The sequence below is a fragment of the Culex quinquefasciatus genome, chromosome 2 (assembly GCF_015732765.1).
Source record: "Culex quinquefasciatus strain JHB chromosome 2, VPISU_Cqui_1.0_pri_paternal, whole genome shotgun sequence".
Taxonomy (NCBI): domain Eukaryota; kingdom Metazoa; phylum Arthropoda; class Insecta; order Diptera; family Culicidae; genus Culex; species Culex quinquefasciatus.
The window spans coordinates 101,592,819-101,609,443 of NC_051862.1; the positions used below are offsets into that span (position 1 = coordinate 101,592,819).

At 35.9% G+C, this 16,625-nt stretch overlaps 1 protein-coding gene across 15 annotated transcripts in view; it reads left to right on the forward strand.

Annotated features, from left to right (window-relative positions):
- LOC6045498 (protein unc-79 homolog) overlaps nucleotides 1-16,625 on the forward strand; it is a 279,959-nt gene that overhangs the window by 74,648 nt on the left and 188,686 nt on the right. For 9 of the 15 annotated variants that reach the window (XM_038254246.1, XM_038254242.1, XM_038254241.1 and 6 more), the window contains 5 exons: nucleotides 6,136-6,278; nucleotides 6,343-6,471; nucleotides 6,542-6,637; nucleotides 6,704-6,839; nucleotides 6,899-6,978. In XM_038254246.1, coding sequence (XP_038110174.1) covers nucleotides 6,136-6,278; nucleotides 6,343-6,471; nucleotides 6,542-6,637; nucleotides 6,704-6,839; nucleotides 6,899-6,978 — 584 coding nt within the window. Of the gene's footprint in view, nucleotides 1-6,135; nucleotides 6,279-6,342; nucleotides 6,472-6,541; nucleotides 6,638-6,703; nucleotides 6,840-6,898; nucleotides 6,979-7,036; nucleotides 7,116-16,625 lie in introns of those variants that run through there. The other 6 variants (XM_038254247.1, XM_038254250.1, XM_038254248.1 and 3 more) reach the window with 6 other exon arrangements.

The window sequence follows — 16,625 nt, forward strand, 5'->3', positions numbered from 1 at the left end:
TAATTAAAATTTTAAAATTCTAAAATTCTAAAATTCAAAAATTCTAAAAATTCTAAAATTCTAAAATTTTCAATTCTAAAATTCTAAAATTTAAAAATTCTGAAATTTCTAAAATTCTAAAATTTTAAAATTCTAAAATTCTAAAATTTTGCAATTCTAAAATTCTAAAATTTAAAATTCTAAAATTCTAAAATTTAAAATTCTAAAATTTAAAATTTAAAATTTAAAATTTAAAGAAAATTCTAAAATTTAAAATTCTAAAAATTCTAAAATTTAAAATTCTAAAATTCTAAAATCTCTAAAATTCTAAAATTCTAAAATTCTAAAAAATTCTAAAATTTAAAATTCTAAAATTCTAAAATTCTAAAATTTAAAATTCTAAAATTCTAAAATTTAAAATTCTAAAAATTTAAAATTCTAAAATTTAAAATTTAAAATTTAAAATTTAAAATTTAAAATTCTAAAATTTAAAATTCTAAAATTCTAAAATTCTAAAATTCTAAAATTTAAAATTCTAAAATTCTAAAATTTAAAATTCTAAAATTCTAAAATTCTAAAATTCTAAAATTCTAAAATTTAAAATTCTAAAATTTAAAATTCTAAAATTCTAAAATTCTAAAATTCTAAAATTCTAAAATTTAAAATTCTAAAATTTAAAATTTAAAATTCTAAAATTTAAAATTTAAAATTCTAAAATTCTAAAATTTAAAATTTAAAATCTCTAAAATTTAAAATTTAAAATTCTTTAAATTTAAAATTTAAAATTTAAAATTTAAAATTCTAAAATTTAAAATTCTAAAATTCTAAAATTCTAAAATTTAAAAATTTAAAATTCTAAAATTCTAAAATTTAAAATTCTAAAATTCTAAAATTTAAAATTTAAAATTTAAAAATCTCTAAAATTTAAAATTCTAAAATTTCTAAATTTAAAATTTAAAATTCTAAAATTCTAAAATTTAAAATTTAAAATTCTAAAATTCTAAAATTTCTAAATTCTAAAAATTCTAAAATTCTAAAATTTAAAATTTCTAAAATTTAAAATTCTAAAATTCTAAAATTTAAAATTCTAAAATTCTAAAATTCTAAAATTCTAAAATTCTAAAATTCTAAAATTTAAAATTCTAAAATTCTAAAATTCTAAAATTCTAAAATTTAAAATTCTAAAATTCTAAAATTCTAAAATTCTAAAATTCTAAAATTCTAAAATTCTAAAATTCTAAAATTCTAAAATTCTAAAATTCTAAAATTCTAAAATTCTAAAATTCTAAAATTCTAAAATTCTAAAATTCTAAAATTCTAAAATTCTAAAATTCTAATATTCTCCAATTCCAAAATTCTAAAATTTTAAATTTTTTTTTTATTTTAGAGTACCTCAATACCAAAATATTTAATTCAATTCGTGATATTTTTATAACTCCTGACTATAACTAAGTATAACTTAGACCATTTTTTTTTATTTATACTTTGTAAAATCCTTGAAAATTTTCAAAAATGATAGATTGTAGATTTTTTCCAATTTAAAATTTAAGAATTTTTAGATTTTTTTTAAAGAATTTTTAAAAGTTTAAAGTTTTTAAAAGAAATTCAAAACTTTTACATTTTTAAAACTTAAAAAAAATATTTTGTATAATTTTTGTACTTTGTTTTTTTTTTTCATTTTTAAAATTTTTATAATTTTTAGAATTTGTATTTTTTTATTTAAAAATATGAATAATTTGAATTTAAGCATTTTTAGAATTTACAATTTTGGAATTACATAACTGATAATTTTTAGAATTTTCAAATTCGTGCGATAAACGTTTTGGAAATTTAAGAACTTTATAATGTTAGATTTTTAGTATTTATGAATTGAAGAATTTTAGTATTTAAGAATTAGAGAATTAGTATTTAATTTTTTGTCAATTTCAATATTTCATATTTTAGAATTTTATTTTTTTTAAATATTTGAAGACTTTGAGAATTTTAAGAATTAATAAATTCAAAAATTTTAAAATTATTACAATTTGCACAAAATCAAGAAATTAAATAAATTTAGAATTTTCAAATTCTTGCATTCTTAATTTCTGGAATGCTAGAATTTTAAATAAGGAAGACAAAGTTTCTAATTTAATTTTACAATTATCAAATCAAATCAGCGTTGAAGTTTTTTTTAAGCTTTTGTATTTTAGATTTTTTTATTTTTCTGTTTGAAATTATTGAATTGAAAAGTTAAGAATTTGTGATGTTCCATTCATCCTATTTTTAATTTTGATCGTCCAATCGCACTTCCAGAACACCTCCTCCATCGTTTCTAAAACATGACTCACCAATCGCTTCCTCAGTCTTCTGGAATGGCACGCCCTCCTCCTCCTCTTCCTCCTATACCGCTACGAAGACCGAAATCTGGAATACAAGACACTTTGATTCGGTCGGTCGCCCACTCCGGCCGGAACATTCCGGCAGAAAAAGTAATTCAGCCTAGAACACAACTTACCTTTAAACTGTCCAAAGTATTCCCAAAGCCTAAAACCAACAACTCGGTTCGACTCGGTTGCAATCAAGTCCGAACAAGATCAACTGAAGAGAACTGTCAAACTGTTTGCGATAATAGACGTCGAATTGAAGGTAAATCGATGGAAAAAACAATGTCGAGCATGTCGAGTGTTTGTCGCACGTTTGTCGTCCTTTCGACCAATCGATATCGAAACGGTGAAATCAAAATCGTGCGACAACTCGTACGACGTGCGACATTTTTCAAACAGGGATCCTGAGTGTTGTCCGAATGACGTCTTCCTTTCTCGATCCAACAAATACATCTCGATAGGGTAGTACCGAGTTCTTCACCTCTCGTAGTTTGTTGCCCACTTTTCCGCTCCATTCCGCATTCCAGCGCCAAACAGCCCTCTTCTTGATCACCGTCCTGAACTCCTTGAATTCTACGCTTCTGTCCCAGATGTTTCTGTCGTTCAATAACTGCTTTGCTTCTTCATCTGCCTTCTCATTGCCTGCTATTCCTACATGACTTCACCCACATGTAGATTATCTCCGTGCCATTACATTCTGCCTGATTGTGTAGGATGTTGATCTCGTCCTTCCATCTGCATTTGGTTTTTCGTTTCCCCAAAGCCGTGATGGAACTCAAGGAATCTGTACAGATGAGGTAGGTCCCACGCGATTCTGACCAATTATCCACCTGAGCGCTTCAGTGATCGCACCACACTCCGCAGCAAAGATACTGCTCAGATCACTGATTATTCTTCGAACAACCAAGTCCCCCCTAACCATCGCGTAACCGACCCTGCCATCTTTCTTTGATCCATCGGTGAATATTGTTTTACACAAGCGATATTCCGTGTTTCTTCGGGACACGAAGATCTCCTTCAGTAGTGTTGAAGTTATGCTCCGGCTCGTTCAGTTTCGAGTAATGATTTGTCTATCCGGATCCGTCTGCGTTCCCAGGGGGGACACGATGGTAATGTAACCGATGGCAGTTCCTGCCCCACTCTTTACTGTGACTCTGTTTGTATCGCGTTAAATAGCATGCAGGAATATACTTGAGTTATTGGGCGGAGCTTCTCTACTCCCACTGGCTAGGGCAAACAAAAGCCAAGACACCCTAGCAGTACGCAGCCAGTTCCATACCCCCACGATTGCTACCCCACAAGAAGGAGTCTACAAAGGAAACCGACGTTGATAACAGTTTGGTAGCCGATTGGTAGCAAGGATTGACAGAAGTCTGGTTGACGGCAATACCGTAGATGACTTGCGAAGTCAAGAACCGGGAATCGGTCTATTTGCCCGAAGGACCCGTAACCAGACAGACCGGCCTAGAAGTCTGTCGAACAGTAGGTAATTGCCGCCGTAAAACCAAGTGTGACCCAGTACTTATGTGTCCTGTGAAAAGGACCCCTCAATGTTTGACCCTTAGTGTCATCCCTGGTCGACGGAGTGCCGTCGAAGCCGGACGTTTCGGACGCTTCCGTGGAACCCAACAACCCCGATGTGTCCACGTCCTTGGTGCTCGATTACGGGCAATGTTCCGGCCAACCTCAACACCGGCCGAAGACCCAATCCGTCACCATATTGGATGGAGCACAGGACGTTCGGACGGGTCCACCAGAAGCCACGTGCATCAACCGCTACCGAGTTCCAGGATCGGGAACCGTGATCCTTGTAAGCGACCGGAGGTCGCGTAATCATCATTTGGAGGAGATTTCTGGAAGGAGGAGATGCTGGGTGATCGTCGAGCTACTGGGGCCCCAAGAACCCGGAAGGAACAGGTCAGGATCTTTGTAAGCGACCGGAGGTCGCGTAATCGTCATCCGGAGGAGATTGCTGGAAGGAGGAGAAGCTGGGTGATCGTCGAGCTACTGGGGCCCCAAGAACCCGGAAGGAACAGGTCAGATAGATGATAAGAAAGTGGGAAAGTTGAGGATAGGAAAGGGGAAGGAAGTTAGTAGGAGGAAGTGGGAAAATAAAAGTGTGCACAAAAGTTAATTAAAGTGGTGTTTCGTTTGGTAGCTCAAGTGTTTTCCTGTGTCCGATTAGTCTAGTGTGGATAAGCGTGCCGACCTTGAGGTGTTTTTGTAGAGTCCCTATACTGAGGAAGGTCTCGGCGAACCAGATGTTACAGTAATGTGAATATCTTCAGCTCGGGTAACGGTAGTTCCAGCTCTTCAAGTATCGCCTTTCCTCTTGTTTCAGCAGTTTCCACTCCACGGTGCGGACCTCGATGCCTAGTCGAATTCCACTCCTCTCCTGAACTGTTGCTATCGTAGCTGCTCTCGGTGCTGCTTCCTGCTGATTGTGAGTCGTCTTCTGTTGGCTGGGTTATGCTCTGTGCTGATATGGCTGCTTTTCTGGCGGCGTAGATCGCTGTCCGCTGTTCAAAGAACACTCTGTTTCAGCTTGGAGACTATCTACAGAGCTAGTACGGAACGCACCACAGAAAGCTCTCAAGCCTGTGTTGTGTGTTGGCTCGAGGATCTTCAGGACGTTGTCACTGACGGCAGTTGTTATAGGTGCTGCGTACAGAATTTTCTCCAACACTCTGGCTCTGTACAGCTTGATTAGAGTCTTTCTATCTCCACCCCATGACCTAGATGCTACACAACGGATTAGCTGGACTCGTTGTCGGCAAGCCGCTTTCACTTCCTCCCTGTGTGTCTTGAACAGTAAATGTTGATCCAGGATAACGCCCAAACATCGGTGCTGCTTTTTGGTTGGGATCAGAGTCCCATTCATTTTCCCAGTGCTGCTCTGCTCGGTGGTTTCCGCGTTCCGTAGCTTCTAAAGATGACCGTAGCGCTTTTCTCCGCAGAAATTTTAAATCCCGTTGAGTTCTGCCAGCAGTACAACATCATCTGCGTACAAGAGTGTTGTTATGCTGGGCGGCATCCGTGCTACCAAGGTGTTGATAGCCACCAAGAACAAGGTGACGCTCAATACTGATTACTGATCCTTGGCAGAGGCCTGTTTCCATGATCTTGCTTCGCGACAGCTGGCCGTTCACAAAAACTCTAAATGAGCGATTTTCCAGCATTCGGTCCAAGAATTTCAACATCAGCCCTTCTATGTTGCAGTCACGCAGTTGGTTTAAGACCAGTCTTCTCCAGGTGGTATCGTACGCCTTGGTAAGAGTATTGGAAACATAACTTCACCACTTTTAGATATATTATGTAAAATTTTCCTAGGAATTAGGTAAAAATATTTTCAGACATAGGCTCTTCGGTCCCGAGACCTTCAAAACAGCATTTTAAGTTTGCATACGACCTTTTCAAATGTTAAGCTAGATTTTTGAAACTTCTTACTATTTTTCCCAAATAGCCAAACTAATCACCTTTCTTTTGCGCCTAAGACAGCTAAAATCGGATGCAATGACGCGGAGATATGATTTTGATTTTGAAAAAGTGGGTTTTGCGAAAATCGACGAAAATTGCCATTTTTCGGACCACCCTAACACGGCGTAGGTCACCCCAATGGCCAAACAAAAAAAATACGGGTCTAATAATTTCGGCCAGGAACCCCCAGAAAAAAATTGAGCCCGATCGGAGAACTTTTATTTTGAATCATGCTGTTTTCGTGGGGAATTGCTGTATATTCAAGCTTCAAATGCAGTGGTTAGTTCTAATATCTGAAATAACAATTTTCTTGCAGCTCCAGTTGTTGAGGATGATTCCGCTAACACGTCTGCTATATCAGACGATGAAGCTCCCATTTCGAGACATACAGAGTTTTCCAGTGATGCGGAACATAATCTAACATGTTGTATTTTGATGCTGGATATTTTATTGAAACAAGTGCGACTGAAGAACTAAACTTGATAAACGCAAATAGTAAATTTTGGTGTATTTATTTTTACAGATGGAATTACAAGAGATTGAACAACATACAGGAATTTATACAAATGTTTCAGAAAGTATCTGCCGACTTCTAAAATGTATGGTAACAGCAGCAAAAGTTGGCTTGGGAAACCATATCTGCTCATCCAAGGTACATGAACATTATTTTCACACTCATTTTTTTTTTAAATTAAACTATAAAATTATTAATCCAAATCAAGGAATGCGGTTATTGTGAAGCATCCGTAATGTGGCATCAGCTCTCGACAAAGCTTGTGCAGTATTTAGCGCCACTAAATCCAGTGCGTCCACCTGATGTAACGTTTAAATATTTTGAAATATATACCAAATGTCAACTACTTGATTTCATTTGCTGTTTGTAGGCACCCCTTCCCGAAATAATTGATGATGAGAAAATTGCAAGGAAAAGTCCTCCAGAATCTGACAAAGAAAACAAAATACGAGATCGTGACGTTTCTCTATCAATGGCACCATTACCGATTCCATTGGGACCGTTAGGTTTGCTTTATTATCAGATAAACTAAAAAAAACTGTTATTTCTTTTTTTCTTCTCCCAGGGCCTGTTCCAGTCGCCGTACCTCAACCAGAGCCTCATTCGGTTGGTGGCGTGTTAGTGCATATGCCGCATGTTTGTTCTGTATGTATAAACAAATTTAATGTTTCTTCAACCTTTCATATTCCAATTTTCGTGTTAGGTTAATCCTGTCAAGAGTTTCTTTCATCACTTTGTAGTTAACGGCTTTGAACGGAGCTTCTTTAAACAGTCGCTGGAGGGTACTTTTTTTTGTTTGTTATTTTTTCCATAACTTGTATAATACCTTATATACGTTAAATACCTATAATACGTTTAAAAATATGACACTGTCGTAAAAATGTTAAGTGATTAAACGACCAAGCCACGTAACCTAATGGTAACGCTACCACCTCAAAATCAAAAAAATCAAATTATTCGCTCTACAGCATTGCCTTGGCGTTCTCGATTGCGAGATTCCTACTCGAAACTAGGTGTTCGAAGGCTTGATTGTTGAGGCAATTGCAAACCTCTTTTTACACCCTAGCTTCCATCCACCCCGGGATTCGAACTGGCAACCTTTGGATTGTTAGTCCAACTGCCTACCAGCGACTCCACTGAGACAGGACCCAGGGAGACGACTCCTACACCTGGACTGAGCTAACGACCTAACCTTTTTTAAGGTTAGTCCGGGACCAACATTTACTTCCCTTCCGACGGAAGGCGTGGTCAGACAAATCTCGTCTCGAAAAATGCCACCGGGACCGTCTGGGATCGAACCCACGCCGACTGGGTGAGAGGCAACCACGCTTCCACCTCGTAAACGGTAAATCGGGGTTCCAATCCCTGCTCGGACCAGCATAACTGATGATCGTTTCCCTTCACACGATCTGGCTCGAGATGGAACCTGAATCGAGTAGAAGCTCGAGCCAAAATTCTCAGTGGGTTCTAGATTCGATTGCTTAAATCTCTAACGCCCATGGGAGTACAAAAAATATCTTATTAATATATTCGTCAAACATACGATGACTACACGATTGTTACTTTATTTCTAATTGCAAGACCTGGGATGGGATAAACAAAGAGAAAAAAAAGCTATTGTCAAACTAAACCACTTTCAACATGGCCGCTTCTGTCAACCTAAACCAGTCCTTTCTTATGAGGAGAAAATGAGAAGTTTTGTAATTTGAATTGACAAAAAAAAACTTTTTTAAATCAATTTCACAAATAATTGTTAATTGCATTAATAAATTGATTAAAATATTTTCAATTGAAAGGCATTTATTTCTATCGTACACCGAATGTTGTCTTTTCAGCATTTTCATTTAAAAAAAACAATACATTTCATGAACTGACGATTCTTTTGCCCATTTAAAACTATTGTTATTTTTTTGCGCGTTACATAGAAATGTCATCTAGATTGAACAATATTAAACCTGAGCTTCCCGTGAAATTAATGTGTGCGCGTGAAGAAACAACATCGTAGAACTGGATTTAAAAAGCAAACAAAAATAATGGCCTCAGTTTAGCCTATTTTATTTTTTCGCACTTTTTCAAATTGAAAAACAAACTTTTTGCTCTTTAAAGTGAATGAATTGGTACAAATTTGAGTTTTTGCCAGTCATTTCTTTCGATTCTGACACCTTAGGGCGTGCGAATGTTAACTTGAGTAAAAATTGCCGTTGAATTCGCTTTGTAAATGCCGGCCCTGATACTCTTCAAGTGTGCTCCTCTTTAGGGAACTGGGAATGATTTATTTACTTTCTTTGCGGAACGGGACAACGTCAGGAGCAGATCTAAGAAAAATTCTCCCCTCCCATTTAATGACTTGCAGGCTTTTTAGGATTTTTTTAGAATAAAGTGAGAAAACGCATTTAAATCATATTGCATTTTTCAAATCCAAATGAAAATTAAAAATCTTTCATATAAAAAACCCATTAAAATTTCAAGAAGTGAAAACTCGAGTGAAAATTGTTTGACTCGTCGTGATCGTATCGTATCATTTACCTCGAGCGTGACCTCGAGTCATCTTTGACTTGCCAACCATTTCTAGTGATTTGTATCCGGCAGCTTCTTATGAACGGATCCACCGTAAAACGATGGAACATAAACTCAGGATTCTCCACCCACGTCCAACCGCAAATTTTAACAGCCAAATAAAAAAAAATCTGCGAGGAAAAACTAAACAACATTTCAACCAAAGAAAAAGTCATCCGCATGCTTGAGCACTGAGTTGAAAAACATCATCAAGAAAATTTGGATTGTCAAGCTATCTGAATCACAGATTGCTAGATATTTGTATTCGAACATAAATTTTCTTGCAAAAAACAGAAGAAGAATACAAACGTAAACACTCAAAAAGAAGACTCTATCCAGCCGTCCCGTCCCAGTGCAAGACGAGGAACATCTAGCACCAGAGTACTAAGACTTTGAGATCGAATTTCTCTGAGATTTGATATTATTTTTTCAACTGTTTCTTTTTGCACATGTTTAGGGAACATATTAATTAACTTCTGACCGAATTTCATCCACATTGATAAAGTACCAGCTTTTTTTACAAGCCAAAAACGTAAACAAAAATGATGTATTTTTGGAAAAAATAATTAACCCCTTCCCACCCACAGCAAAATCGATATTTTTTACGGGTTTCCTTGCCATTTTCTACATAATTGACCAAATTGGATGGAATTTGAATTTGAGGCAGTAAACATCTTAAATAACACTGTGCAGGAAGAATGAGATCATTTCATTCATTAGTTTTCGAGAAATTTCGATTTGAAGTGAAACATTAGTGGTGCTCTGGTGCAACCATGGGCGTTAGAGGGTTAAACACTATTTTTACAAACTGGCAATATCGACACGAAAGCATTTGATTAAACAAAAACTGTTCGCGAGTCATATGGACCGTTTTGAAGTAGAGAACCTACCCAAGTGAAGTATTAATTCAGTACTAAATCAGCACTCGAATGTTTTGAAGTAGTAAATAAGCTTTGCGAATGCCTCAAAGTACCAAAACTTTGCATCATTACAACTGGCATTAAATCACCATTTACGACCTTGAAACTGTGCTTCAAAGCATTTGATGTTTATCAACAAAGTAACCCATCGATACGGGAAACATTTCAGCCAGACATGTCTTATTGACTTTGATCCTTCTCCCGTCATACCGTTCTAATAAGCGTGCGGGCTAAGGCGCAGTTCCCTCAGTGTGCATATGTTATAATTTTGCGTGAACTGGGTTCAATTCCCGCCGATTGAAGTGTTTTTTTGTTTTTTTTTTTTTTTGTGGAAAACTGCAGCCTGTAATTAAGCCAAATTTTTCAAAACATATGTCCAAAGGACAAAGGACAATATCAAAAGTTCTCTGGTAAATTTAGTTACTTTTCTTACATGCAATAAGCTGCTTTCCGGAAGTCTGATACACTTTGTGAAATTTTGCCAACCGTGGACCAAGCACTCCTCCGAAAAAACAGTTCCCGTTAGCCGTTAGCCAGTACTTGTCCCTAATAACCTCAAGCTTTCCGTAATTGATTGCACTGCACTTACTGGCTGGCCGCAATTTGCTGTGTGACTCGTAAATAATTTCCGTCCAACGAAATGACAACGGGTTTTTCTCATGAACCAGAAACTCGAAACAGCATAAAGAAAACCTTCCTTAATGTTCGATGCATCAACCACATCGATTAAAACTTTCAAAACAAACACTCATTTCAGAATACATCAGTTGGCTGGCGCGCATCCTTGAGATCGACGAGAAAAATGCAAGAATAACATCAAAGTGTCACACTCACACATGACACGCAACAGGAGAAAAAAAAACAAAGGAGGCCCACCACCAAGTGTGTGGAGCAGCTCCAAGTAACCGCGAGGCACTAAATAGCGGCATTAAATCAGCATTATATTGGCATTTAATACCAGCAAATAATGCTTCAAAACATTAAATCAGCACTTTTCTCTTGAGAAATATTTCATGTGGCGCAAAGTGATGCTGTTTAAGTACTTCAACGAAAGCTCGAACAAAAATAAACTGCTTTATCGACGTCAAGGCTGGGGAAAAAAAAAAGAACAGCTGCTCCCCACACTTCGTGGTGGCTCCTTTGTTTTTTTCTTTCTCCTGTTGCGTTTCATGTGTGAGTGTGACACTTTGATGTTATTCTTGCATTTTTCTCGTCGATCTCCAGGATGCGCGCCAGCCAACTGATGTATTCTGAAATGAGTGTTTGTTTTGAAAGTTTTAATCGATGTGGTTGATGCATCGAACATTAAGGAAGGTTTTCTTTATGCTGTTTCGAGTTTCTGGTTCATGAGAAAAACCCGTTGTCATTTCGTTGGACGGAAATTATTTACGAGTCACACAGCAAATTGCGGCCAGCCAGTAAGTGCAGTGCAATCAATTACGGAAAGCTTGAGGTTATTAGGGACAAGTACTGGCTAACGGCTAACGGGAACTGTTTTTTCCGAGGAGTGCTTGGTCCACGGTTGGCAAAATTTCACAAAGTGTATCAGACTTCCGGAAAGCAGCTTATTGCTAGTAAGAAAAGTAACTAAATTTACCAGAGAACTTTTGATAATGTCCTTTGTCCTTTGGACATATGTTTTGAAAAATTTGACTTAATTACAGGCTGCAGTTTTCCACAAAAAAAAAAAAACAAAAAAACACTTCAATCGGCGGGAATTGAACCCAGTTCACGCAAAATTATAACATATGCACACTGAGGGAATTGCGCCTTAGCCCGCACGCTTATTAGAACGGTATGACGGGAGAAGGATCAAAGTCAATAAGACATGTCTGGCTGAAATGTTTCCCGTATCGATGGGTTACTTTGTTGATAAACATCAAATGCTTTGAAGCACATTTTCAAGGTCGTAAATGGTGATTTAATGCCAGTTGTAATGATGCAAAGTTTTGGTACTTTGAGGCATTCGCAAAGCTTATTTACTACTTCAAAACATTCGAGTGCTGATTTAGTACTGAATTAATACTTCAATTTAGTGCTTGTGGTTACTTGGGTAGAGCTTATTAGAGAACGGACAACTTAAATAAAAAGTACCAATCGAAGCACGAGAACTGTCAAACGGAGGTACCAATCGAGCGAAAGACAATAGATTTTGCTCTAGGTTCTCTTTTTGAAGAGCCCGTGCACACCAAATTTGAAATTTTAACCTATTTGATTTATTTGAAGGCTTTTTCAAAATTGTGTATCAGAGCACCATTGGGCAGTAGGAGAATAAAAATTAAGGAAGGCTGACTTTCCAAAATGCGCTAAAATCAATAGTTTTGTGACAAAATAGAAATAGTCAGAAAAAAAGTTCATTGTCTTCCTGGTGAAGAACTGGTGCAAAACTCAAAATTTTAAAAATTTGCATGGTGGGCCAAAGTAAAGCTATTCCATAGATAAAGCAATCCACTTTAACGACCCCCGGGTCTTTTGTGGTCTCTTTTGCAAGTTTCTGCTAATTTCTAGGCGTCCGAAAGTTATGTGGGTGACTCACCCAAAACCTCTTTTACGCAAATGGACCGACGTTTTACTTCTCCATCCGATAGAAGGCGTGGTCAGGCAAATTTCGTCTCGAAAAATGGCACCGGGTCCGTCTGGGATTGATCCCAGGCCATACTGGGGTTCAGAGGCTACCACGCTAACCACTAAACCACCGGACCCGGCCAAAATTTACCCCATTTACTACCATTTACTTAACACTAAAACATGTTCTGAATCCAAAAAAAGCAAAGTAATCCACTTTAACGACCCCCGGGTCTATTGTGGTCTCTGTTGCAAGTTTCTGCTCATTTCTAGGCGTCCGAAGGTTATGTGTGGTGAGTCACTCAAAACCTCTTTTACGCAAATGGACCGACGTTTTACTTCCCCATCCGATAGAAGGCGTGGTCAGGCAAATCTCGCCTCGAAAAATGCCACCGGGTCCGTCTGGGATTGAACCCAGGCCATACTGGGGTTTAGAGGCTACCACGCTAACCACTGAACCACCGGACCCGGCTCATGTTCTGAATCCGTTCACAGTAAAAAAAAATCCGTTCACAGTAAAAAAAAATCTGCGTAAAATCGCATGCAAAAGCATGCACATCACCAGGGGATTGAAACTCGTCTGAAAAAAAAAAACTGTATTATTTTCTCCTTCAAAACGGTGGCGCCGCGTGGTGGTAGCTGCCCTGTTTATTACACTGTGAAATTATCCATGGCTAATCCAAGGAGCCAAAAGGTAGCATCAGAAATGTGCGCCCAAAAGGGGTGCTGCAGAAAACTTATTGTTTTTATCAAATATTCGAACAAATCATCAACAAATTACAAGTTTGATAGTCGCACTGTAAATAAACATGATAGTCAAACCACAAAAGGTAGTTTTGTTATTTGTTTTTGCAGAACCGCATGTTTTTAACGAAAGTGCCAAAAATATTCGTAATATCCATTTGCCTCTTGGTGTGTCATATTGAAATTGCTTGAAGATTCATATCAGTGACATCACCTTTGTGAGTAAAAGCATGTAATATTGTATAAAAAGAAAATATTTGTATTTTTTTGTTTTTATTAAAAAGATTTTACACAAGTGTGCATTCGTCTCTTGATGGGTGTTAATTAAACCTTCAAAAAAGAAGAAAACTGTGTATTTAAGCAAAAGTTTCTCTTAAAGATACAATAAATGCGTGTTATTATCAACCTAAACGCATAAAAAATCAATTATGAGTATAAATATACAGCAATTCCATTTGAAAAGAGCCTAAACCAAAAAAAAAGTTCTCCGATCGGGCACAAAATTTTTCTGAGGGTTCCTAGGCCAAAATAATTAGACCCGTATTTTTTTGTTTGGCCATTAGGGTGACCTACATCGTGCTAGGGTGGTTCGAAAAATGGCAATTTTCGTCATTTTTCGCAAAACCACTTTTTTCGAAAAATCATATCTCCGCGCCAATTCATACGATTTTAGCTGTCCTAGACGCAAAAGAAAGGTGATGAGTTTGGCTATTTGAGAAAAATAGTAAGTAGTTCCAAAAATCTAGCTTAACTATTGAAAAAGTCGTATGAAAACTTAAAATGGCGTTTTGACCGTGTCTGGACCAAAGAGCCTATGTCTGAAAATATTTTTATCGGATTCCTCGGAAAATTTCACATTAAATATCAAAAAAATTGGCAATGTCGAACCGTACATTTACAAGATATGATTTTTTGAAAATAAAAACTGAGTTTTTCGACGCGCCACGCGCAAAAACAGGAAAATGACGAAATCGGCAAAATATCAACTTTTTTGACTAAAACTGCGATTACTTAAAAATTTCAGCGATGACCTATACATGTCTGGGTACCAAAAATTGCGTCTTTCAATTACGAAAATTGATACCCAGACATGTATAGGTCATCGCTGAAATTTTTAAGTTATCGCAGTTTTAGTCAAAAAAGTTGATATTTTGTCGATTTCGTCATTTTCCTGTTTTTGCGCGTGGCGCGTCGAAAAACTCAGTTTTTTATTTTCAAAAAACCATATCTTGTAAACGTACGGTTCGAAATCGCCAATTTTTTGATATGATATGTGAAATTTTCCGAGGAATCCGATAAAAATATTTTCAGACATAGGCTCTTTGGTCCAGACACGGTCAAAGCGCCATTTTAAGTTTTCATACGACTTTTCCAATAGTTAAGCTAGATTTTTGGAGCTTCTTACTATTTTTCTCAAATAGCCAAACTCATACCCTTTCTTTTGCGTCTAGGACAGCTAAAATCGGATGAATTGGCGCGGAGATATGATTTTTCGAAAAAAGAGGTTTTTGCGAAAAATGACGAAAATTGCCATTTTTTGAACCACCTTAGTACGATGTAGGTCACCCTAATGGCCAAACAAAAAAATACGGGTCTAATTATTTTGGCCTAGGAACCCTTAGAAAAATTTTGAGCCCGATCGGAGAACTTTTTTTCGGTTTAGGCTCTTTTCAAATAGAATTGCTGTATAGCTGTTTCATGTTAAAAGTACCAAAAATGCTGAAGCCGTAAAAATTATAATTAATCAAAACTATAGTAAATTGTACTTAACTGAAGCATCATAATTGCAGTTTTAAATGATATTTTATAATAATAAATCAAGAACAACACTTTTTTTAAATAAACATGCGTGGTTTTATCAGCAACTGTAAACAAATCTATTGTTTAGTCAACCATTTATGTAATTAATATGAAAAAATGTGCATCAAAATTACTTTTTATTAATTATTTTTATGTTTACAGTGGTTTTTGAAACATTTTCTCTGATCATTTTCGGAAATAAATGTGTTTAAATGTCTGTTAGGTTTTTATGTTGTTTAAAGCCAAATTAGTTAACAAAACATATTTGTTTATGATGAAAAGTGAGCAAAATCCATCTTTTATTCATTATATCTATCATTAGGCCTACACCATGCATCAAAACATCAAATATCAGTTAAATTTGGTATAAAAATAACAGATTGCTTACGAATTATGGACCCGGGTCCACTATAGGAAAAGGGAGTCCATAACAGGCAAAAAAAAAACTTTTTTTCAAATGGCTATTTTTCTGCTCAAAAACAAATAAGCTGATGAAACAAACAGTCGAAATTGTTCAAACGACTTCAGTTTTCATTGTTTTGTACAAAGCGTTATGAAAAAGTGCTTAAAATATTGAAAATTTGTGCTTCGGCTCTACTAGGGGGTCCACTAATGGTTAAAATACCCTACTCGGTTAAATTATCGGTTTCAGAAATCTATTAGTCGAGGGAAAGCGAACGAATTAGAAGGTTTAAAACCCTCTACTGCCCAAATTTTTTTTCGAAGATTTTTATTTTTCCCGTGTTTAGGAGGTCATTTTGAGCAACTTTTGTTCTACGATAAACTTCACTTCTCTTGTTTTACGTTTTTCTTGTTTTATTTTTAGTATTTTAATTTGCATTTATCTTGTTTAGTTTATGTTTGTTTTTGGTAGTATTTGGCCTATTCTAACACCTCCTATCATTACATTTTGCCTATCTAATTTTTTCATGTTTTTATAGTCACTTTTTCAATTTTTTACTTGTTTTTCACTTTTTCTGCTATAGAATGACACCATTATGATTTATATTGTAAACAAATGCGTAGAGGCATAGTCTGGGACACTACAAAAATTACTGCATACTTATTTTTACTTAAAATATAGGAAATAATAGTAAAAAACACAGCCAAAGTTGACCCCTGAAAAAAAAGACATTTTTAAAAACAATGGCAAAGTGACATAAAACAAGTAAAACTTCCAACCCTAAAATTTTCTAAAATTTCAAGAGTTCTTCTTTCCAATGCATTTTAAAGATTAAAAATTGGTTGAAAAATTGATTTTTTGCGATTTTTCAGATCGAAGAGGGTTAAACTTCCAGAAATACAGTCATCCCACATATTCGGAACACCCACAAATTCGGAACACTTTTGTGATGATTTGTCAATAGCATGCCAAATGCATCGTTTCTGTCGACCATATTATTTTTAGAACCTTTAAATATTTGCACATTCTCTTGCTATTTCACTAGTAAAAGTAGTACTTTTTAAGCAAAAAACTGCATCTCAAGACTGATTCATTCAGAGTAGAGGGTGACGAGCGGGAACTCCCGGGAAAAAATTCCCGGGAAATCGACAATTTTTGGACCTCTCGATTCCCGGGAAATTTGGTCGAGAGTCCCGGGAAATTTTCTACTTATAAATATCGAAGCAAAATGTTATAAACTAATCGGAAAAACATTTAAAAATTCGAAACGGTTTAGAACAATGGATGTTCAATGTTCAAGTTCG